We start from the raw sequence: 23,244 nt of genomic DNA, 5'->3' as shown, positions 1-23,244 counted from the left end.
TCCCAACAAATACTACTAACAGTCTACCAGCACCATTGCCTATTATCACTGTATTTGTATTATGAGAACACCAAGTTTAAGTTAGAAGCAAAGGACAGAAACTATGTAGTCTACTCTTAGCAGACTCTCCCTTGAAGCCACCCAGACTCAGGAACCCCAAACAAAGGGGAAACAAAGTCAGACTACTGCTGGCTTAGCCATTTCGCTCTCTGGTCTGGGCTCTTCTGAAAAGAAATAAAACATTTTACATAAGCGGCCTATTTCCTTTTGTTACATACACTGGCTGTTCTCTCTCCTAATTACCTGTTTTCCTGTCCACAGTGGAAAGGGCTTCAAGATGGAAGGAGGAAAGAGCTTCACGCGCCCCACTTTGTCTGTGAGTCCTCGGTACACCAGCTCCATATACTGCTCCCGGGTGAAAAAGCAACCCCGAGTAGTCATGCTTGCACCTGAAACCATGTGATCCTGGATCAGTCCTGCCAATGGTTGGCCATCCTATAAACCAAAACAGAAAAGACAAGAAGAATAAATATAAATTTTAAGTCAAACTGTAATCCTTAATCACCTGCCTGGAAGCCACTTTCTAGCAAGAGCCCTTCTTCTATCCCTGTCTTGTCTTGCCCACATTCTCACTATGTTCTTGTTTGGGAACAAATTGCTTCCCAAAGCACATGACCAGTGTTTAGCACTGGCTTCTACATTTGCCATTAGTCCACTATCCTATATCAAAACTGCTTCAAACTCATCCAGTTCCCCAAGGCTTCTCTGTTTAATCCCATCTGGTTCTAGTTACTCCAGCATGTTTTTGGCACTTATGCCTACATTTGGTCTGGCTGCTGTCAGCTGTGTTCTTGTTTTTCACTTTGGTTTTATGCTTCAGTATTTTTCACACATTTCTGGCTTGGCTCTTCTGTAAATCAGTCACGCACTCAACAAATATTTATCAGGAGCCTCCTGAATGCCAAGGCACCGGGTAGACTTTTCCCTACTCCAGGGGACCAAACAGACATGGTCCTTTATGATGAAGAAGAGCTAGACAGTAAACAAATGATTAGATAAATACAGTATCACAAAGTGTTTTAAAGGCCAAAGAGGAAAATAACAGGATGGGTCAAAGGAGGGGGAGGGTCAGAAATAGCCTCTCTGAAGGGCAGTCTTATAGCTGAGGCCTGAGGGGTGAGTTGGCCAGTGTAGGGAGGAAGGCCTTCCAGCACACGTTCCTCAAGAGAGTTGTGAGTGGGCCTGATACACATGACTGCAAAAGGGAGAATAGTCATTATTAGTTATCTCTTCACAGCACCGCACAGGGCTCATGGTGAGCCGTTAATAAAGGCTGTTATCTACCAGATGCCAAAAACAAGGGCTTTTATGAAAAGCCTGAGATTTGGTGAGTACATTAATTTCATCTGACACTTTCACAGCCATTCTGATCCCCAGTCTCCTGAACCTTATCTGTCGGGTCTGTGTTCATAGCAACATAACGCATGCTAAAGTAAAAATAGCTATGCTCACTGACATTCTTTAAGATGTAGCTCTTGTAAACTTTTCAATGTTTATAGAAATTTGAGAAAAACCTGTGCCTTGGATACAAAGATTGTTAATTGTTTGATTATTTGTTAAATACTAGCCAACAGTATGGTCATGTTTTAGAAGTAAGGCTAAAGGAACTCACAAATGCAGCCTGGGAGAAGCACGAGAAATTTAACCACATGTACTAACTCAAAGGTTAAAAAAAGGACCCTTGTAAATCTATTAAGTTAACTCTTCTAACTGAATGCAAAAAAAAAAAAAAAAAAAAAAAGGATCCTTGTCAAATGGTCTAAACACTACAGTGATGGGCTCAATGTAAACTCAAATATAATGATTACAGATGAACTGGAAAGGTGGCACAGACGTAAGGAAAGATCAGATGGGGCACACAGCCACTCTACCTCTTATTGCCTATATGGTCTTATTTTGCTTGGGAGAAAAACCCAAACCAGTATTATGGATTTGATTCATCTCACAATCTTTGGGGGGCAGATAATGATTTTTCCTTTTGTTTTTTTTTTTTTTCCTTAAAGAACATAATTACAGGTTCTGTGATCTATTCAGTGCCTTTTCCTCTGTCTGTCCTGATTTTTCCATGACTAGACAATTACTTTAATGGCTAAATTGCTTTCAATGCAATAATCACAAATTCTATGGCAGAATGCTGATTAAAACAATTGCTAAAGGTCTACTTATAATTCTAAATTTCCTAAATCCTGCTTAGACTCAGAAAGAACATCTCTGAATCAAAACTCCATGAAAATTGTCAGCTATACTAGTCTCCTTAATAGCACAGCAAAATGACATTATAATTAATGTCTCTGGTCAGGATGCTTTGGAAATAGGGTATTCTGTAACTTGCATTTTCTTGCTGACTAAGTAGAAGTCAGGAAACATATCTCAAGCCTTGTTTTAAAACTTTCCGCAAAGCATGGGCCCTCAATAAATAAACAGAAGGACAAAAAAATTAGTCCAAAAATTAACACAAATGAAAAGTTAACTGTTTTCATGGAAAAGAAATCGTGTTCCATTCAACTCCTATTTTAAGTAAAAAGGCACCAGAAAACTCTATTAAGTACATAAAACCAACAATAAAATGTACTTTAATTTGCTGTTATGATTAGTTAAGGAAGAGAAACGTAATAGGGAAGAAACGGAATTATAAACAAGGAAATATGGAAACTAAGGGAAATAAAAATACGCTAAGAAAAATAGCCCCAAAATACTGGTTTTCCTCATTTAACCAAATCAGCTCTTGCCCTTTCAGGACTCTGCCAATAAAGGCATGTTGCATTTTATAACCATTAGCAAATATAAGGATTCCACTTCTTGGCATTTACACCAAAGGCTAAATAAAATTTATCAAGGATCAAAAGCTCTTTACCGCTAACAAAAGAAACTCAATGAAAGTACAGTGAATCTTCAAGCCAACTCCCCTAAGCTTTTTCTTTTTAAGAAACTAATTTATTGACATAAGCTTATTTACTTGTATTCTCCTGTCTCCCTTAAGAGTATGCCCAACCTAAAACTCCTAGGCATATGAGCATGTGATGAGGCCCACTTGGATTTACGTTAAGTCAGCCTACTGCAAGAAACAAAGTAAGCATGAAGTCTCCTACAGCTTTGCACCTTATTCAATCAAAATCAAGTACAGCATATTCAAGGTCATTGGTCTGAGGACTTCAGAGTGCCTCAACTCCCCACACAGCTAATACCTCAAGTCACTCTGCCAGCAAAAAACCATCTGCTGCTCCCTGGTAGAATCCCCTCTGGTGAAATATGATTCGGCTGCTATAGAGTCAGAAACCCACAGAGTCCTGGAAGCTGCTTCCTGTCACCTGCTCTCCCTTAGTCCCAGCCTCACCTGTCAAGTGGAGCTAAGAACACGCACAGCCAAGTACATGGGCGGGGGGGGAGCGGGGAGGGGTCATTCAAAGCTGCTGGGTTGGAGTCTTGGTCTCATTGCTGGCTGACATATTACTCACTTGGTGTTTCCTTATCTGAAAATCACACCAACCTCATAAGGAAGGGAATGTCTGCAAACTGCTTATAGCAGTGCCTAAGGCCTGTGGCCCACCTAATAAATGTCAGCTTTCACTGCCACCACCGTGAGAGCCACATTATTTACATGAAAACATAAAAAGTCACTTTTTAAATTAGCAAATGTATTTTTTTTTTAAATTTCCAAGTAATCTGAGTGGCCCTTTCTTCTTCCTACATTTAGTCCCTTCACTAATCCAAAGCCCGCAAAGGTGGCCAGAGAAAGGAAAGGCCAACTCAAACAACTGGGACCCTGGTGAAGCCATAGTGGTGCATCTGGTAGGAAAAAGGGGCCGGGACGCCAGGCTCCTTGCCACCTGCCTGATTCCAAGGAGCAGAGGATGCTGACTGACGCTAAGCATCTCTGAGCAGCCCCAGGCACTCCCTGTGTACAGAGCTCTCCATCCCTGTGGCAGCCTGAACCCCAGGAAGATCTGGGAGCTCCTTGTCCTTCCTCCTGCTTCTCGGCTGGGTGTCCACGGGCAAGTTACGTGAATCCTTCAAGTGTAAAATGTGGGCGTGAATAGCACCTACCTCCAAGGACTGTGGGGAGGGTGAAATGAGGAGCCTCTAATGTGCTCTCTGCACAGTGTATGGCACTGAAGAAGTACTTGGGAAATGGGAGCCTTGGTTTGACGTTACGATTATTCTTCGTGCTCCACCACGATCCAAATGAATGATGTATAATTGTGAATCACTGTGGTGCAAACGGCTTACAGTTTAGGAGGTCTCAGACCTCTGGGTGGGTAGTGAGGGCAAAGCAGGCACTGGAACACACTCTGTCCTCTGCCCTGCAGCCTGCCTCTTTCCTTGCTTTGTCCCTCCCATGAGCACATGCTGACTCAGGCCCCTGCCACTTCTGGCCACAAGTCAGCTGCTCAGGAGAGTGGGCAGGAAGTTCTGTCCTACCCACGTATCCCTCTGGACAGCTATGACCACATGGGGTTGCCCTTGAGGACTGAACTTGGAGAAAGAAGGAAGGGATTCAAAGAGGAGAGGAGATGCCTTCATGGGCTATTAGGGGATCTCTCCTGGGCCCTTGGGGTTAGGCTGCTTCTTAAAACTCATGTTTGTCAGAACAAAGGATCAAAGTCATCTGTGGACCATGAGAACCATTACAGTGTTGGGATACTAATGCTGGCCGGGGGCTATTAAGTTGCAGAATCCAAACTTAAGTGTTGAACACAAGATCTATTCCGCAGCTACTAAGGTTGGCTTTCTGGGATGCCTATCACAATTTCTGTCCTGATTTATATTTTATGACACAGCAAGAAATAAACATTTCCCAGCCTCTAAGCAACTAGATGGCTAAAACCTGGGAGAAACCAGGACCCTCCATTCCAGGTGCCCCTGTCCTGGAGCTGCCCAATGACCCCAGAAGCTAGCAGGGCCCAGGTTAAAAGTACTAAGTCATGCCAATGATGACGACGGAATGGCCTCAAGGCCAGACCTACCTTGGGAACAAGGTACTGCTGATCGGTGCAGGCCAGGACATAGGCCTCCGCCCGGCCCAGCTCACTCTGGGGGAAATGGGCATTCATCTCATCTCCATCAAAGTCAGCATTATAGGCTTTGCAGTTGGCATAGTGGAGCCGCAGCACTTTCTCTTCAGGCAGGATGCGGGCGTGGTGGGCCTGGATGGAGGGTCTGTGCAGGGTGGGCTGACGGTTCAGTAGCAGAATGTCCCCATTCTTCACGTGCCGGCACACCTGGGAACAAAGTGGACAGGTGGGTGATCAGTGCAAATGTCAGTATCACCACTGCCCTTTCCAAGTGCTCACCTCAACTTGGCCAAGGTGTGGCTTCTATCTTATGTTCTAGTCAACTAAATGCAAGGGGGATTTTTAATCTGGAGCGAAACCCTAGAAAGCTCTGAGAAATACCTCCTGGGTCCCTCTGATCCTGTCCCTTTACAGCCTTGATCCTGGCTCTAAGCTCAGAAGCATAAGGAACGAATAAGACCATAGGTCTCTGTCTTCAGAGATGCACAGCCCTCCCAGGTTCCTGGATTCCTCCAAAAATTAATCTGAAGAAAGAAATGGATACAACTGCTGAAGACTGCACGTAACTGTTATCACATGTGAGCACATTAGTCTAAACAGAAATTCTACATTTCATAAAAAAGGTGCCCAGCTTCATATATCAGACCCAGAACGAGAACACAGGGTTCTTAGTTAGTTCAGTACCCTCAGAGAATGTTTTATTGCACTTCAAAAATTAAGAACTGTAAATTGCCAGTCTTTTGGGAACAGAGTTTGAAAATAGCTATTAGAACAATTAGAACGCATTTCCTGTTGCCCCTCAGGGGGAAAAAAGCACCTACACAAAGTTAGAGGAATATGTATGTTTATGCAGCAGCATTTACAGCAGCAAAAACTAGAAATAACCTTACTGCCCCAGTGAAGGGGCAATAGTGTATCCACACTATGGAATATTATGCAGTGAACAAGTATAAATTAAATATATACAAGGCCTGAAGTGATGGCAATAATGTATTATAGCAAAGAAAAAAAAAATCCCGGTGGCATGTAAGGTGATGAAAAAAAGCAATCTAAAAACCAACCCAGTTTGTGTGTGTCTGGGTGTGTGTGTGTGTGTGTGTGTGTGAGAGAGAGAGAGAGAGAGAGACTATATGGGAAAAAGGTGCTTGGATCCTCACTAGGCTGTTTACTATTCTGTGTGTGTGTGTGTGTGTGTGTGTGTGTCTGTGTGTGTGTCTGTGTGTGTGTGTCTGTCTCTATATGGGAAAAGGTGCTTGGATCTTCACTAGGTTGTTACTATTTTGTGTGTGTGTGTGTGTGTGTGTGTGTGTGTGTGTCCCCACATGGGAAAAAGGTGCTTGGGTCCTCACTAGGCTGTTACTATTTTTCTGAGACAGGGTCTCTCTCTGTCGCCAGTCTAGAGTGTAGTGATACAATCATGGCTCACTGCAGCTTCAACCTCCTGGACTCAAACAATCCTCCCACCTCAGCCTCCAAAGTGCTGGCATTACAGGCATGAGCCACCATACCCAGCTATTTTCTTACATATTAGCATTGTTCTTCCTATAATGAGTAAGTGCTGCTTTTGTAAATTTTAAAAAAGATCTTCCAACTTATTTTTAAAGAAAGAAATATTGAACAAGTGCTGTGCTCTGTGCAGGAGGGAAAACAGAAAATACAGACAATTTTAAAGATAGGAATTTAGAAATCACAAGTAATTGTAACCCTCTAAGATAACCACTGCTTATACCATCTCCCCCTTATAAATACCTGGCTGGTCATGTCCTTTTAACAGACATCTCTCTCACAAAGCTGACTTTCCTGTACTGCCCATTAAGACTTAATGCCCTTGTCTTTAATTACATTAACTACTGGGCTTCCTAAACACCGAACATAAAGTGACACCTTAAAAAGCAAATGCATGAAGGTCACTGCCACCCCATGCATTTTGAAGGACTCCTCTTTGTAGTACAAAGGAATTATGGAGACTTGGTGAAACCTCTGCCGCCCCAAATCGCCTTTAAATCACAACAGATAACAGGTAGGAGAAAACAACAAATTACTGCAAGTCTAGTTTCTTCTTTATTGCTCATATTTATGAAACTGCATTGAGAAAGTTCATTAAAGAGAGAGGGTAAAGGTAATTAAGATATGCTCCCCAAAACTCTCTCCCCATTTCCTATTCAGGGAGGTTAAAAGTTTTCTCTCTCTCTAGCTCAGAGATGCAGGGAGCAAAACCCTCAAGTGCTACAAAGCAGGCCTAAAAGTACCTAGCATGGAGTCTGTCTTTTTGTTCCCCAAGGAATTCAGACCTTCCCCTCCCCAATGCCAAGTCCCATGTTTCCAAGGAGACCTAAACTCTGAGGATTCCCATGAGCATCTGCCCAGGGCACTGGCTGCTGTCTGACTGCGTCATACAAGCTGAGGTCTTCTTTCTTTAGCCTCTCAAGGGAGAAACTGCCTAGACCTGTGGCCTAAGCCCAAAAAGCCAGGCTGGGCCTAGGATTTGAGTCTTGCAAATTCGAGACATCATCCAGCATAAGCAAACTCGCCACAGCTGGGAAGGTACACAGGCCAGTCTGGTAGGCACTGGCCAATCCAAACAGAAGCCCTGGAGCACAGGGTGTTCCCCTTGCCAACCCAAACCCAAGGCCTTCCCTTCTCTTGTCTCTAAATAAATACTGCAGTGAAAATTAGAGGGCCTCAGTGCCCCAGGGTCAGAGTTTTCAGCAGCAGGCTTGAAGCCAAAGGCCTGCTTCTGGTAGGCTGCTGAGCAGGACAATGAGCCCCGGCTCTTTGGGCCATTTCCTCTTTCATTTACAAGGCCCAAGGGATAGGGCAGAGTTTTCATACCTCACAGGGGAAATGGGTCCTTTTGGCCTTTCCCCTCCTCACCTAGACTGTGGTTCCTCCTCACCCAGACCTCAGGGTTTCCTTCTCAATCATCTTTACACAGCCCTTCAGCCTTGGCCTGACCCATATGCATAAACACATCAGCCAAAGTCTTCAAAAATTACAGGCTGGGAGCAGTGGCTCATGCCTGTAATCCCAGAACTTTGGGAGGCTGAGGAAGGCAGTCCAGGAGTTCAAAACCAGCCTGGGCAACACGGCAAAACCCCATGTCTACAAAACATACACAAATTAGCCAGGCTTGGTGGTACACAACTGTGGTCCCAGCTACTTGGGAGGCTGAGATGGGGGGATCACCTGAGCCCAGGAAGTGGAGGCTACAGTGATCCATGATTGTGCCACTGCACTTCAGCCTGGGACACAGAGTGAGACCTTGTATCAAAAAAAAAAAAAATTTACAAATAAATAAGCACATATGTATTATTGTATAAGTATCATGTATAATAACATCATTGAAATCTGGGGAGATAAATGAATCATCCTCAGAACCCAGGTCCTGACGTAAGAACCCCTTTTCCTTCTTTAAGTCCCCTCCCGACTTTGCTGCTGGGCTCTGTTGTCAGGTCCAAAGGGTCATCACACCCCAGAGCCTCTGATCCTCAATCCGGATTTGTGTAACCCACAAGGGTTTCCCGAGGCCTTCAACATGCTGGGTGCTGGGGAGAGCAGAGCACACCCGGCCCTTGAACTCATGAGACTCAAAAACTCAAGGGTGGAGGTGGGTGCATACATAGTGAGAACACAATGCAACGAGGGCTACACGGGGTGGAGAGACGAGTATGCACACTGGCTGTGAGGGGAACACAGGGGGACACCTGACACAGGTTTTGGGGGTAGCAGACTATAGTCCTCATGCTGGTCACCTGGTTCTGTAAATGAAGTTTTATTGTGTTGGGGTCACCACCTGTAGGGGTCTGTCCTGCAGATCCTGACTCAATGATTGGTGAATAAAGTACACTGACACACAGATACTATGCTTTGCCAGTTTGGTTGAGGGTCCATGGCCGCTTACAGACTCCTTGGAGAGTGCTGTAAAGAGAAAGCAGCCACTGGCCCTTACTAGCCAGTGAGACTTGCATTTCGTAAAGTTTAATTGACAAATGCTTGAGTCAACACCACTAGAGGTTAAAGATTAAAGGGCAGGTTCTGATGCCTAAAGCAAACAACATTAGTTGGTAATATCCCTGGCTGACCTTCCCCTGAGACGGTCATCCGGCTCAAAGGTTAGTTTTAATACCACATGAGTAAACAAGTTATTCAGATAAATTCTTCTACATACTTTAGCTATTTGCTTTTCTTATTAACTAAATGTAAAGGGGATTTAGGCTGCCTTTAGCCAAGAACTATAGAAAAAACCTTTAGGCCTTCTAAAAGAGTTTGAGACTATAATCTATAACTTTCTCTAATATTTTTGCCACCACCCTGAGTGAATTCCTACATCACTGGAACATAGTCATGCCTATTTGTGTACTACCTGTGGCTGCTTTGGCATTATGTAGCAGAGCTGACAGCTGCAACAGTGCCTGCATGGCCCAGGATGTCAGAAATATTTACTATCTGACCCTAGAGGAATGAGGGCTTGCTGAGGCCTGAGGGAGCAGCAAAAGTGGCCGCCTTCAGTCCCCTCTTTAGCCCAGAGGCTGGCCCCAGCACTTAGCTCATAGCTGCCTCCTGATGACCCCACACTCTCCCTGCCCACTTGCCCTGCAAATTCCCCTCAAGCCTGTTTCTTCTTGGGCATTATGTGCTGAAAGTCACTGTCCATCACTGCTGTTTCCTATGGTGTCTACCACACCCCTTCGCAACAGCGATGCATTCATACGTTCACTTCCTAGTGGTTCCCCCACCATGCTATCAACTCCAGGGTGGTGAGGATCCATGTACAGGGACTGCAAAGTGCTAGCATGCAGGGGGCGCCAGCACTGCCTCATCCCTCACCCCTTCTCCTAGTCTTTCTCTCATCCTTTCCTACTGTGAGTCTGTTTCACACGTTTGACCTGAGTTAAACGTAAGTGAAGTGAAACACACCTTGCTTCTTTTTGCATTGCTCACACAGTGCCTGGCAAAACACCAGGCACTCCAGGCAGACCAATTCTACGAACCTGAATATAAACCTTACTTTGTGCACTAGAAAAGAACAAGAGGTAACTTGATCTAGGTTTGCATGTGCCCCATCACCAAAGGAGAAAACAGGTAGTGTATTACTGCTGGCCCTCAGAGAGCAGTGAGAATGAGAGGAAGCAAGAGGGCCGGTGGTGAGCAGTGATGGGCACTGCCATAAGGCCAGTAGCACTTCCTTTTCCTCTCTGTTCCTCCAAAGTTCCTTTAAGGCTGATGCAACTTTGCAGAGCTGAACTCAGTGTCAAAGAAGAGCAGGTCAGCCATGGAGTATGCATGGGCAGAGGCCAAGGAGAGGCCTGCCTGCTGCACAGGTGGATGAGAAAAATCCAGGCAGCCACCCATTGACTCTGGTAGTCACTTGTGGGTTATACCCAAATTGAACCCATTTCCCTCCAACAACTGCTGCCACCATTGCCTGGTTAGGGGTCATCTGCTACTTCCCTCCCAGAAGGAATGGCAATTATGTAACAACGCCACAGAGCTGTCACCTGCTGATCTCATGCACTCAGCAACATTGTTAATCGATCATGTGCTCCTTCCAGTGGAACCCGATATAGCCTCAGGATCCCCTACCACAGCACTATGGGCTGGCATCAGCAATCACCCAGAATGGAAACATTAGTTATAACCTGCCAGTTGTTGGTTACCACTGGCACAGAGTACTCCCTTCCTAAGAGTGGCTCTCAACAGTCAACATACAGAAGAATCCTCTGGAAACCATGGTAAAGAAAGATTTCGAACTCTATTCTCAGAGATTTGAATTCAGCAGGGGTGGAGGGATCTGCATTGCTCACAAGTTCCAGGGATACCACTGCTGCTGCTACTGGTCCAGGGACTATCCTTTGAGGAGCCCTGTTCAAGGGCAGCCATTCTTCTCTCCAGGACTACAAAGTGAATCTTAAAAACCACCCACGTGTCGGGGAGCTTCCTCCTAGGGATGGTCTCCTGTGTCAGTGTGCACTAGAGCCACACCTGATGGCCACCAGTCACTGGGATCTGAACAGGAGCTGGATGGGTCCCTGACCAAAGCTGCCCGTTACTCACAATTTTTGTTCCCTGGGGCTTAGGTGCCCCCATGGCAGGGGTCAGGAGCTGCTTGGCCACGGCCTCTCGTTGGCTCACATCCACAGTGCTCAGGGCTGTGCGGCTGCCATCCTCATTGATGACCATGGAGGCTCCTGGGTGCACGTTGGGGCCGTTGATGACCGCTTGTCTAAGTTCCTGAACATTCCACGGGGTAACTGGCTGCGGGTAGGTCAGTTTTGTGGCAAATACCTGGAAATGAGGAGTGGAGGTAGAAATTCAGGGCAGGGAGAAAAAATGGTCTCATGGACCCCAAATCTGTCTTAATAGGCTGTGTCTTTTCCCCCAAAATGTGGGGGAGCTGTCTGACTTGGCCAAGAAGGCCTTTCAATGAGTGAAGTAACATCCTGCCTGTCTTCTGCAGCTCCCTTAATGCTACAGAGACCAGGCCTCCTTTTCTAGCAGTTAGTCTGAGGAGAATAATTTAAGTACTGCAGTTTATATATTACAATTTTTTTTAACTCACTCTAAAACTTCATTTTCTTATCTGCCAATAAATTCAAAGTTCCCAAAGGTGTCAGGGCACTTGCTTGAGACAGGCGGCAAATGCCTGTCCTCAAACACTAGGGCATCCCTCATCCACCCCAGCAGACATCACCAATGGATCATGGCACTGTCCCTGAGCCCAGACATGGCATTGGAAACTCTCAACTCTGCAGTTCTGGCAGATATTATAATTAAGGTGGTACCTGAGATGAAACTGACACATTCCTGATACCTGAGAAAATGCAGTGTGCTGTGTTTAATGCTAGGCCTGGGATACGCTCCAAGTTAAACAAGTTCCCTAGTTAAATAAGTTCTTGAACTACTGAATATTATAAACCCCGAATGCTTCCAAATGTATACAAATACACCAGAGGCTCTGAGATGTCCTGCATAAAGGAACCTGTCTAGCTTTGTACAGGTACGGTGCAGCAGCACTTTCTCAGAGAGCTCTTCGAGCTACCCCAGCCCCTGCACTCCTCAGCCTGAGCCTGCTCTACTATTGCTGATGGACTTATCACCCATCACTGTCCAACAGAGCGTATATGTACTCGTTCATCTATTTACTGTTTCTACCACAGACACTGCTTTATATGGAAGCAGACTAGTCTGTGCTTCACTGTTGGTCTCCAGCTCCTTGCTCCTGTGGCAGCTGTCAATAGTGCTCTATAGGAAGCACGTGATCCAAGGGGCCAGAGGCAGTTCTATCCACTCTGCTCTTTCCAGCTATCCTGTGAGGAATACCTATGCCCTAGGCCACCATGGCCCTCAGACTTTGGGCAGTTTGTAGGTGGGCAGAGAAGAGACTTCAGAGTCTCTCCTCCAGGGACAAGCCATTACCAAACAAACCCAGATTCAAGAAAGAGAAACCTAGCACCGTAGGAAGATAGAAGAGGCAGCATGAAAGGTCTCTGCCAGAGCTGGGGACACTATGAGGTCAAAGCCAACAGGGGTGGCCCCTGCCCTCTGTCCAGAGAGGGCAACCAAAACTCGATACATGTCTCCTCAGGGCCTCAGATTTGGTAATGTCACCACTGGACTTTCTAAAGCTGGTTCTCACCACGTGATCTGGCTTTTGGATGCAAGGACTATGGTTCCCAGAAGGCAGTGGGCACAGGACTGGGCCTTCTCGGACTCCTGTCTGCTGACACATCATGCCTTTGTCCAGGAAGCCCAAGTGTGCCACAGAGATGAGGCCGTGGCCATGCAGGATGATCGGAAAGAACACTTTAGCACTGCTCATCACCAGTCCCCAGAGAGAGGCGGAGGTGGTAGCATGCGAGGAAATGAGGCTCTCCCAGGAGGAAATTAAACCACCTTCACATTACTGACCTCGAGGCCCATTAAGGAGGAAGCCGATTAAGGCTGCTGCTGCTGAGCACCACTGCATGAAGTGCTAAGGAAGTGAGATGAAGCTGGCTCCCGGAGCGGGGCTTGGGGAGAGTGCTAACAGGTGAATAGCAAGCTGCTTACCCTGAGGAGCAAAACAGGGCATGGACAACAGGCACATACCTCTCTCTGGGGCTCACTCCCTTTCCTCTTCCCAGTAACCCAGGGTACAGACTTCTGATGCCTAGAAAACACACAGGACTGAAATCCCCCGTGCCCTCTTCCTTTCCCCTGTCATGTATTTGATTTGGTGAGGAAGGTCAAAAGACTAGGCTGAGGTGAGCAGGAGGAAGCTATGACTTGTGGGTAGAAGGTTTCTGTAAGCCTGGCATGGAGTGAGAGCAATGCCATCATGCAGCTTCCAGTTACCTCCTTGTGGGCCGTCCAGGAAGTAGTTCTGCCCAAGCCACTATAACCTGCTGCACATCCTGTCCCCAGCCCTCTACGCACTCTCGTCTGCCGCCCACAGGGAGCAAATGCACTGTACACACACACACACACACACACACACCATGGGAATTCCAATTTCGTTGGTGTTGATGTACATGTCTGGGCAGATGACCGAGCGTGCAGCGTAGTCCACTCGCTTTCCCATCATGTGCTTTCGGAACAGGCCTTCTTTCTTCTCCAGGATCTTTATGGAGGAAAAAAGGCCATAAAACACATTTAACAAGGATTCCAGTATGCTTATTTTTCTTTCTTTTTTTCTTTTTTTTTTTTTTTGAGATGGAATCTCACTCTGTCACCCAGGCTGGAATGCAGTGGCATGATCTTGGCTCACTTCAACCTCTGCCTCTCAGGTTAAAGCAATTCTCCTTTCTCCTGCCTCAGCCTCCCGAGTAGCTGGGACTACAGGTGCATGCAACCATGCCCAGCTAATTTTTTTGTATTTTTATTAGAGATGGCGTTTCACTGTGTTAGCCAGGATGATCTTGATCTCCTGACCTCATGATCTGCCCACCTCGGCCTCCCAAAGTACTGGGATTACAGCTGTGAGCCATCATGACTGGCCATGCTTATTAGTTTCTTGTTTCAATACACAATGTTTACTATGTACCCTCTGCAGCTAGCAATGGGAATCCAATTTTTTGCTCACCTGCCTAATGCCTGGGTACTTGTCCGTCATTAGTTTGTCCATCTCACTATCAAACACAATATTGACGTGGCTCTGAAGGCGAACCCAAATGTTGTAAAGTTTGTCTATGAAGGACTGGCCTGGGAGTGTACTCAGAAAGGATCTGTCAATAGCAATCAAAGAGTCTTTTTCCTGGAAGATAAAACCAAGAAAACAAGCATGATGGAAAAAAGCTCTAAAAAGCCTGGCTTCATTTAATTTTTCTTTCTTACCTTGGCTCTGACAACTATGCACTCTGGAGTTTATGTCCTCTGAACCTGACCGATCAGAGACCAATGTGCTAATAAATCAGTCTTGTAAGTACGTGTCCATAAGTACTCAGTTATCTGCCCAGACATTAGCAGTATTACATATTTACCCGCCTGTCTCTTTCTAATAGTAAGACGAACTCAAAATTTATAAGCACACCCCTTTCTTTATAGTATTTGCTGAAGTCCCTTCATATGCAATTCCTCAAAACTAAGAAGTCCTGGCTGGGCGCGGCGGTGCAAGCCTGTAATCCCAGCACTTTGGGAGGCCGAGGCGGGCGGATCAGAAGGTCAAGAGATCAAGACCATCCTGGTCAACATGGTGAAACCCCGTCTCTACTAAAAATACAAAAAATTAGCTGGGCATGGTGGCGCATGCCTGTAATCCCAGCTACTCAGGAGGCTGAGGCAGGAGAATTGCCTGAACCCAGGAGGCAGAGGTTGCGGTGAGCCGAGATCGTGCCATTGCACTCCAGCCTGGGTAACAAGAGCAAAACTCCGTCTCAAAAAAAAAAAACAACTAAGAAGTCCTTCCCACATCAATACATTTCTTATGAAGTTCTGTTATCTTGCCAGATAACCAATTCTCACATGCAGTTTCAGTTTTATTTATGGCTTTGAAAACCACTTACAGATATGCAAAAGGAACAATTTCTTAAAAGGAACTAGGGTCTTTTGGCTGGAACCACCATCTTCCAGTAATTAACAAAAATGATGAATACAAAGGGAAAGAGGAGAAGCACCCAATATATATTCTCTAGGCCTTTTAGAAAACAGAGCTGTTCCTTTGGCCACGTATATGTGAATCTATAAGAAAGGCAATATTGAGCTAGGCACAGTGGCTCATACCTGTAAGCCCAGCACTTTGGGAGGTCAAGGTGGGTGAATCATGATGTCAGGAGTTCAAGACCAGCCTGGCCAAGGTGCTGAAACCCCATCTTTACTAAAAATACAAAAATTAGCCAGGTGTGGTGGCAGGCACCTGTAATCCCAGCTACTCAGGAGGCTGAGGCAGGGAACTGCTTGAACCCAGGAGGAGGAGGTTGCAGTGAGCTGAGATCATACCACTGCACTCCAGCCTGGGTGAAAGAGCAAGGCTCTGTCTCAAAAAAAAAAAAAAAAAAAAGAAAAGAAACAAAGAAAGGTGATATTGCAGACATCAAGGGAGTGGGTACTGTTCAAAAAGGAAGCCCCACAGTGTTTCCACGGCTAAACTGGAAGAGTCTACAATATTACCCCGCATGCTGCTGGCATTGTTGTAAACAAACAAAGTTAACGGCAAGATTCTTGCCAAGAGAATTAATGTGGGTATTGAGCACATTAAGCACTCTCAGAGTCGAGACAGCTTCCTGAAACATGTGAAGGAAAACGGTCAGAAAAAGAAAGAAGCAAAAGAGAAAGGCACCTGGGTTCAGCTGAAGTGCCAGCCTGCTCCACCCACAGCAGCACACGCTGTGAGAACCAATGGTCAGGAGCCTGAGCTGCTGGAACCTATTCCCTATTAATTCATGGCATAATAAGTGCTTAAAAAAAAAAAAAAGACCTCTGGACTGTAAAAACCTTTCTCTTCATTGAGTAGAAGTGTAGTGTCCTCTCCCCCAAAGAAATACTTAAAGCAAATTTTAATAGTGTCCTAATTCATTATATAATACCTTCACTATTCACATTTAATGCATTTCTTGCTGAAAGACATGAGGTAGCTTATTATGCAACAAATTACTCAATTGGTTAGAAAATGGCCAGGTATTATGTATGAAATATTTGTACTGGTTTCAAGACAGTCCCTCTTAAATCATCGAGGAAGAAATAAAATAATTTACCACAAAAAAGGAACTAGGTTTGCCATTTGATATTCTATGTCACCAATCAAGATGTGGGTCCTTAACTGAGCTATATCAAGTTACTGGCTGATTGCCAAGCCTCAATGGAATAGTTAACCAATCCTCTAATATTTTTGCTCCTAGCCCCGTCTCCTCTTCTCCCACTCCCTACCCAGGGGACAGAAATACACGGAAGCCTTCAGCTGGCTTACAGCACCACCTATTGACACTGGCCACTACTGCCCCATCGATTGGGTATGACACAAGGAGTTAGACAGATGGTCCCATGTCTTCCAGTGTGGGCAGATGAGACAAGAAACCTGTCAGTGTCTTGAGGTGGGAGGGTGAGGGTGGGTGAAGATTCAGTAAATGAGAATGTCATGAAAACCCAATCGTGATGAAGTGGGCTTGTCCTCAACCCTGAGGAACACAGGAGCCTTCTTCAGTCGTAGGGAAAACAGACATATTCTACATAAAACGCTCGGGGTCTCCTTCTGGCTGAAGGAGTCCCAGAGAGAGATAAGGTCACCTGCATGATGACCAGGCTCTGTTAGCCCAACTCACTGCTCATGGCATTACCTGGCTCAGGGCCAGTGACTGTGAAATGAGAGAGAACTTTTCTCACTGCCATGTCCCCAGTGCCTAGACGGTGCCTGGTAAGGGCTGCCATGGGGATGGAACACAGAGAGTAAGGGAGAAGAAAAAGACAGGTCCTGTCAATCACAAGGAAAGAGGGCACTGGGACACAGGAATCAGAGGATGTTATTCGCCCCTCAGAAACCAAGCATTTGTTTGACAAAGGGGATGAACAATATATTTTTAAATTTCTTGAGATGCAGTCTTACTGTCACCCAGGCTGGAGTGCAGCGGTGTGATCACAGCTCACTGCAGCCTTGATTTCCCTGGCCCCAGCAATCCTTCCCCCTCAGCCTTCTGAGTAGCTGGCACCATAGGCATGAGCCACCACACCCAGCTATTTTTTGTATTTTTGCTAGAGACGGGGTTTTATCACTTTTCCCACCTGGTCTAAAACTCCTTGGCTCAATGAACCTCCTGCCTTGGCCTCCCAAAGTGCTGGGATTATAGGTCTATCATGCCTGGTCAGGATGTCCCATTTTTAAAAGATATCAAACTAAGATTCTCAGCCCTGGTCACTGGGTACAGTTATCCCAAGATCGTTCCTTAGAAACTGCACTAAGGCCTGTAGATGGCCGGTTTCTCTTACACTAAGGAGTTTTTAAAAGCACACCAATGCTGGCCAATCAGGAAACAAGCAAAACCAAAGAAAGCCCCAAGTGTAACCCGCAGCATGTCCAGGAGACAGTAGCGTCACCTTGTGATGGGCCTGGCAGACAGCAGGACTGTCCCAGTGGCTGGGGTCTGAGAACCCTGTCTTCTGAAGGCTGTGTATTTGCATCAAGACAGTATTTTAGAGCTGGAAAGATCTTGGTAACCTCAGGAAGCTTCCTGGGTGCCCAGTTCACCTATGTACCCACTGAAAAGTTGCTACTGAATCTGGCACATAGAAGGAGCTCAGGAAATGTTAGTTGAAACTGTCCTTTTCTGAGAATTCCAACTCTGTAATACTGCCTTCCTGACCCTAATGCTGGAGACATTAACGTGTCCAAAATAGAGCTGGTGACATGAGCTCTAGTACTGTGACCCAGAAGGGATACTCTTAGAGCCTGAGGGATGCAGGCTATTTTCCCTAGAGCTGCTGAGAACTGTAGCCTGGAACGATCTAGATGTGAAATCTTACCACAAATCACATGCATTTTACAGCAGACACTAGTATAAGAAAGTGACTCAACTAGTGTCACCTGGCATGGTCGTTCATGGCAGAACCTAGACCTTTCCATGCTCAGACCCATGCATGTCCCCTTAATGTTCCTAGGTGCCCCCTAAGCCCACAGCTCACACTAAAGGTGCGGCCAGCTGCATAGAACATGCCAGGAAGCACCTCCCAGCACCCAGTATCTGCATCCACTAAGCGTGTATGCTTATCACATCAGCACCAGAGCAGCTCTGACCTCATCTGTAGGGGGTACTGCCACATCCCCTGGTAGCTTCTGTTCTTGGGCCATCAATGCCAGAAGTTTTCGAATCAGAACTACATCCTTCATGACAGCCTGCAAGTTCACCGTCTGGCCATTGGTAAACATCTGGTCTCCCACGCGACTGACTGGGCGATACCTACAGGGGGACATACAGAATCAATGAATGTTTAGTGTGAGGAAAGGGTCATGTTCTTCGGCCTCTCACCCATGCCTACTGTAGGGAGCACACCCCACCACGCTCAAGACAACCAATATTCCCAACCAACATTCTGGCTGGGCACAGTGGCTCAAGCCTATAATCCCAGCACTTTGGGAAGCTGTGGGTGGATCACATGAGGTCAGGAGTTCAAGACTAGCCTGGCCAACATGGTAAAACCTAATCTCTACAAAAAAATACAAAAATTAGCTGGGTGTGATGATGCATGCCTGTAATCCCAGCTACTTGGGAGACCGAAACAGGAGAATCACTTGAACCCAGGCGACGGAGGTTGCAGTGAGCTGAGATCATGCCACTGCACTCCAGCCTGGGGACAGTGTGAGACTCTCTCAAAAACAAACAAACAAACAAACAAACAAACAAACAAAAAACAACCAACACTCCTATCACGTTCACAACAAATGGGAAGGAAAGCAAACCCTTCCACCACCTGCACCTGGAGCGAAATTGGAGTTTTGTCTCTCAGTGCCCTTGGCCCTTCCGCCTCTCCTAGAGGTCACAGTTCAGTTCCTTAATATTCGTATTTCAGGTGAAATAAGTTAATTGAAGGGTATTACCTTGAGGGCGGCACCACCAAGAAATCTAGAAAGAACACACTGGGGTTGAATCTGGACTCCGTATCATCATCTTCTACTCCCGAAAAAAGGTAGTTCAGAAAGAATCCTGTGTTGGAAATAAATAAACCAAGAAGACCATTTAAATCCATCAATAAGGGCATGGGAGGGCAACCATAAAAATACTACTAAGTGAGGAAAAAAGAGAATACAAGATAATATATAGAGTTAAGGTCACATTCTCCTTTGTTTCTTTTTTGAGACAAGGTCTTACTCCTGTTGCCCAGGCTTCAGTGCAGTGGTGCAATCATGACTCACTGCAGCCTTGACCTCCCAGGCTTAGGCAATCTTGCCATCTCAGCCTTCCAAGTAGTTGGGACTACAGGTGTGTGCCATCATGACAGGCTAATTTTTGTATTTTTTTTTTTAAGAGATGACGTTTTGCTTGGTTGCCCAGGCTGGTCTCGAACTCATGGACTTAACTGATCCACCTGCCTCAGCTTCCCATACTGCTGCAATTAGAGGCATGAGTCACCATGCCTGGCCTCATTTTTCTTTATAAAAACAAAAGATAGCCTCTGTGTACATGACAGTTTGTATGCAGGGGATATGACAGCATAAAGACAGGTACTACAGGCACAATAGCTCTTAACCCAGCGACTGAGAAGGGCAAGGATGGAAGAAACTTCACTTGCTTTTAATCACCCTCCTGGACTATTAAAACACTTACATACCACACACATATTTATTACTTTAATCTCTATAAAAAACACCAAATAAAAAAAATTTTTTTTAAGCTAGCCTCCTTAAAAATAACCCTACCTCCCACCTCTAACAGGTGCTGCCAAGAAAAAATCTTCTGTGGATCAAAGCTATATTTCAGGTGTCTGGTTCCTTTAAAAAATGCCTAGAGAAAAAGATTAAAATGTACTAGGGGCTGCCCCAAAAGCCATCATACTAACTCCAGTGACCTTTTTTTTTTCTGATACCTCTTTAACAACATGTTCATTTGTAAGTGCTTATTACACAGAGGTTACAGTCAGTGTTCCACAACACATTCTCACAAGGGTTTGAATATATTGCACAGGTTTCGTTACATACTCAAAAGGGAATAAATGATTTCTCCTATAGTAGAAAACTGAAATGTATAAAAATCCCCGTTTAAAAAAGACAGAATTCATTCTTTGATTCACAGAAAGAGAAAGCATTTTACTTATGGGCATTTAAAATAAATTATACTGAACCTTCTGAAAATATGTCAACCTGTATTAAGCAAGGCCCACCTGCAGCTGTCATTTGATAACCAGGCTCAACTGCAATAACTGTCATGTTTTTGGTGCTGGGTATGACCTTCCCTCCTCTATGACATCTCAATGTCAATGTGCCCTGAAGACTGCCCCAAACCTCTGGATCAGTTCCAGGAGAGAGCCATAATCATCGGGACTTAGGAGAAGTAATAAGGCAGGGTTAATGAGTCCAGGAAACTGAAGCCTTGAGAAGTTAAAGGCTACTTCTTTAGCCTGATACGGCACCTTCATTCTTCCACAGGGCTAAAAGTTGTTCACAGGCACTGGTGGGTGTTAAGTATCCTCGTTTTCCCATCTGAGCTTCCTCAATTCCTGGAGCCGAGAAGGAGAATCAAAGCACAATAAATCAGTAACAGGTACTTTTTCTGCAATGGGATTTATCAATTCTTTATCCCAATGTCTGCATCTTTATCCCAATGTCTGCAACTTGACCACAAAAAACAATTTCTATGATAGCATATTCTCAGGCCCTTAATCTCCTTTCTGTAGTAATACAAACTATATAGCTATCAAAAAAAAAAAAAAAAAAAAAGGAAGTAAAAAGAAAACATTACCCACAATCCCATACATTAACATAACTCCTATCACTTTTATATATTGTTTTCCAGGCCTTTTGCCTATGCAAGTATTTTACACAACTGTAATCTTCAGTGTGGATTTATTTTGCAGACTACTTTGCCTGTTTAGTATCATCTTGTCAGCATTTCTGCATGTTGCTATGTAACTTTGGCCTGATCACCATTTTTCATGGCTATGTAATATTCCATTGAGGATGATTTCTAATTTATTTAACCATATTCTCATAATTGGACATCTGGATTGATTCTCATTTTCTGGTATTATAAGTAATATTATGCTAAGTATCTTTACTTGCCTGGTTTTTACCAGAAAGGTTCACATAGTTGAATTATGGATAAATACATATAAATATTTTCACAGGTAAGTATATATTGACTTCACTTTACAAAAATACTGGTATGTGAGGAATAGATTGGGCTTGGTTTCTCAGACTAAGGAAGAACACTTTGGGATGCCGTCCACCAGTAATACCCAGATTATGTTAGAAAACCAGACTTGGGGTTGCCATTCAGAAGGTAGGGTCCAGGCATTTAGATAATTAATTACCCGAACTTTCTGGGCACTTTGGGAAGCCGAGGTGAGTGGATCACCTGAGGTCAGGAGTTCAAGACCAGCCTGGCCAACACGGAAAAAACCCATCTCTACTAAAAATACAAAAATTAGCCAGGTATGGTGGTGCGCGCCTGTAATCCCAGCTACTCGGGAGGCTGTAATAGGAAAATCTCTTGAACCCGGGAGACAGAGGCTGCAGTGAGCTGAGATCATGTCACTGCACTCCAGCCTGGGCAGCAGAGTGAGACTGTCTCAAAACAAAAAACAAACAAACCTCAAAAAACCTTTTTTAGCTACATCCACTGAAACTAAGCATTGCTCAGTTTTCTCTTTTTATTCACTTATCAGGGCAGGAACTATGCCTTGCCTGTGTTCCTAACACCTGACAGGGTGTCCAGCTCGCAGCAAATTCTAAATTAAAAGTATACAGCTTAAATATAAATGTTAAAAATAGCCTAAGATAATCTATACATAAAAATACCACTCTTGCCTTTTCCTCCGTTTTTAAAAACTAGCTTCATTCCACCTCCAATTCTCCAGCTAGTTTCTTCAAAATAAGCAGAGGATATGTCATCATAAGTTTTTAGAGAAATCTCTTACTTGAAGAACAATTAACAAATGCATCAAAATTTATTTAACTAGTCTCTATTAATAGGTATTTAAGTCATGTCCAGTTCTAAACTATTCAAACAACACAGTGAGTATTCTAATTCCTTAGGATAAAGTCACAGAAGCAGAATTGCTAAATCAAGGAGCCTGCACGTTTAAAGTTTTGATGTCTATAAAAGCAGAATATGTCAAATGAGTTAATCCAACTGAAGGAAGCACGGGTATGCAATGAAGAATGGCCTTGAACTTCAGGGACAACCACAGCATTAGAAAGCTACATATGTTCTGCGGGAGGAAACAGATCCATTAACTTGCATTTTGTGAGCATTTCTGGAAATGAATGTCTGAATTTCCTCTTCCACTAAATAGGCTGGAAAAGCTGAAGACTTGTTCAATCTCCTCAGCTCCTGTCCCAGCAATGTCCCCACTGCAGTTTCGTCACTGTGAAGGCAGAGGTTATTCTTCAATCACATGACCTTAGAGTCAGAAAAGAGCTGTGGAAGGCCAGCTCTTCACATGAGCTGCACCCCCTCCTAACAAGAACTTCTGTAGCTTGCAGTAGTGACTTCTGCTTAGCTGGGATTTTAGAGCACCTTGAATGTGCATTTCTTTCAGCTCTAAGAGATGCCATAGGAAGAAGGGTTTCAGAGATCAAATAATCTGGGATCGCAATCGGTGGAAGTCTCTTGGCTATATGAATCCTCATTTTAAATGTTAATGTGCCTTGTGAGGCTCAGGGTGCACAAGCAGCACAGGGAGTGCACTGGAGCAACACGTGTGGCATTTCCCACGCTGACAGCACTCCTTGAGGAATCACCAGTCCATGGGGACTACTCAGGCACAGCCCTCACTTTTTTTTTTTTTTTTTGGAGGAGGAGTTTCACTCTTGCTACCCAGGCTAGAGTGCAATGGTGTAATCTCGGCTCACTGCAACCTCTGCCTCCCCAGGTTCAAGCAATTCTCCTGTCTCAGCCTCCTGAGTAACACGATTTCAGGCGTGCACCACCACACCCAGCTAATTTTTCTATTTTTAGTAGAGACAGGGTTTCACCATGTTGGTCAGGCTGGTCTCGAACTCTTGATCTCAGATGATCTGCCCAGCTCAGCCTCCCAAAGTGGTGGAATTATA

At 44.9% G+C, this 23,244-nt stretch overlaps 1 protein-coding gene across 1 annotated transcript in view; it reads right to left on the bottom strand.

The window, feature by feature from the left end:
• Positions 1-23,244, bottom strand: part of POLR1A (RNA polymerase I subunit A) — an 80,329-nt gene that overhangs the window by 39,110 nt on the left and 17,975 nt on the right. The window contains exons 7-14 of the mRNA XM_003942532.4: positions 20,601-20,687; positions 19,072-19,177; positions 18,271-18,433; positions 14,134-14,304; positions 13,549-13,671; positions 11,127-11,357; positions 5,025-5,279; positions 304-495 (exon numbers count right to left, since the gene is read on the bottom strand). Of these exons, the coding sequence (XP_003942581.2) occupies positions 304-495; positions 5,025-5,279; positions 11,127-11,357; positions 13,549-13,671; positions 14,134-14,304; positions 18,271-18,433; positions 19,072-19,177; positions 20,601-20,687 (1,328 nt within the window). The remainder of the gene's footprint in view (positions 1-303; positions 496-5,024; positions 5,280-11,126; positions 11,358-13,548; positions 13,672-14,133; positions 14,305-18,270; positions 18,434-19,071; positions 19,178-20,600; positions 20,688-23,244) is intronic.

The sequence above is a fragment of the Saimiri boliviensis genome, chromosome 1, assembly GCF_048565385.1.
Source record: "Saimiri boliviensis isolate mSaiBol1 chromosome 1, mSaiBol1.pri, whole genome shotgun sequence".
Classification (NCBI taxonomy): Eukaryota; Metazoa; Chordata; class Mammalia; order Primates; family Cebidae; genus Saimiri; species Saimiri boliviensis.
Note: the sequence above shows the minus strand (reverse complement) of the source record. Positions and strands in the feature narration are given on the sequence as shown.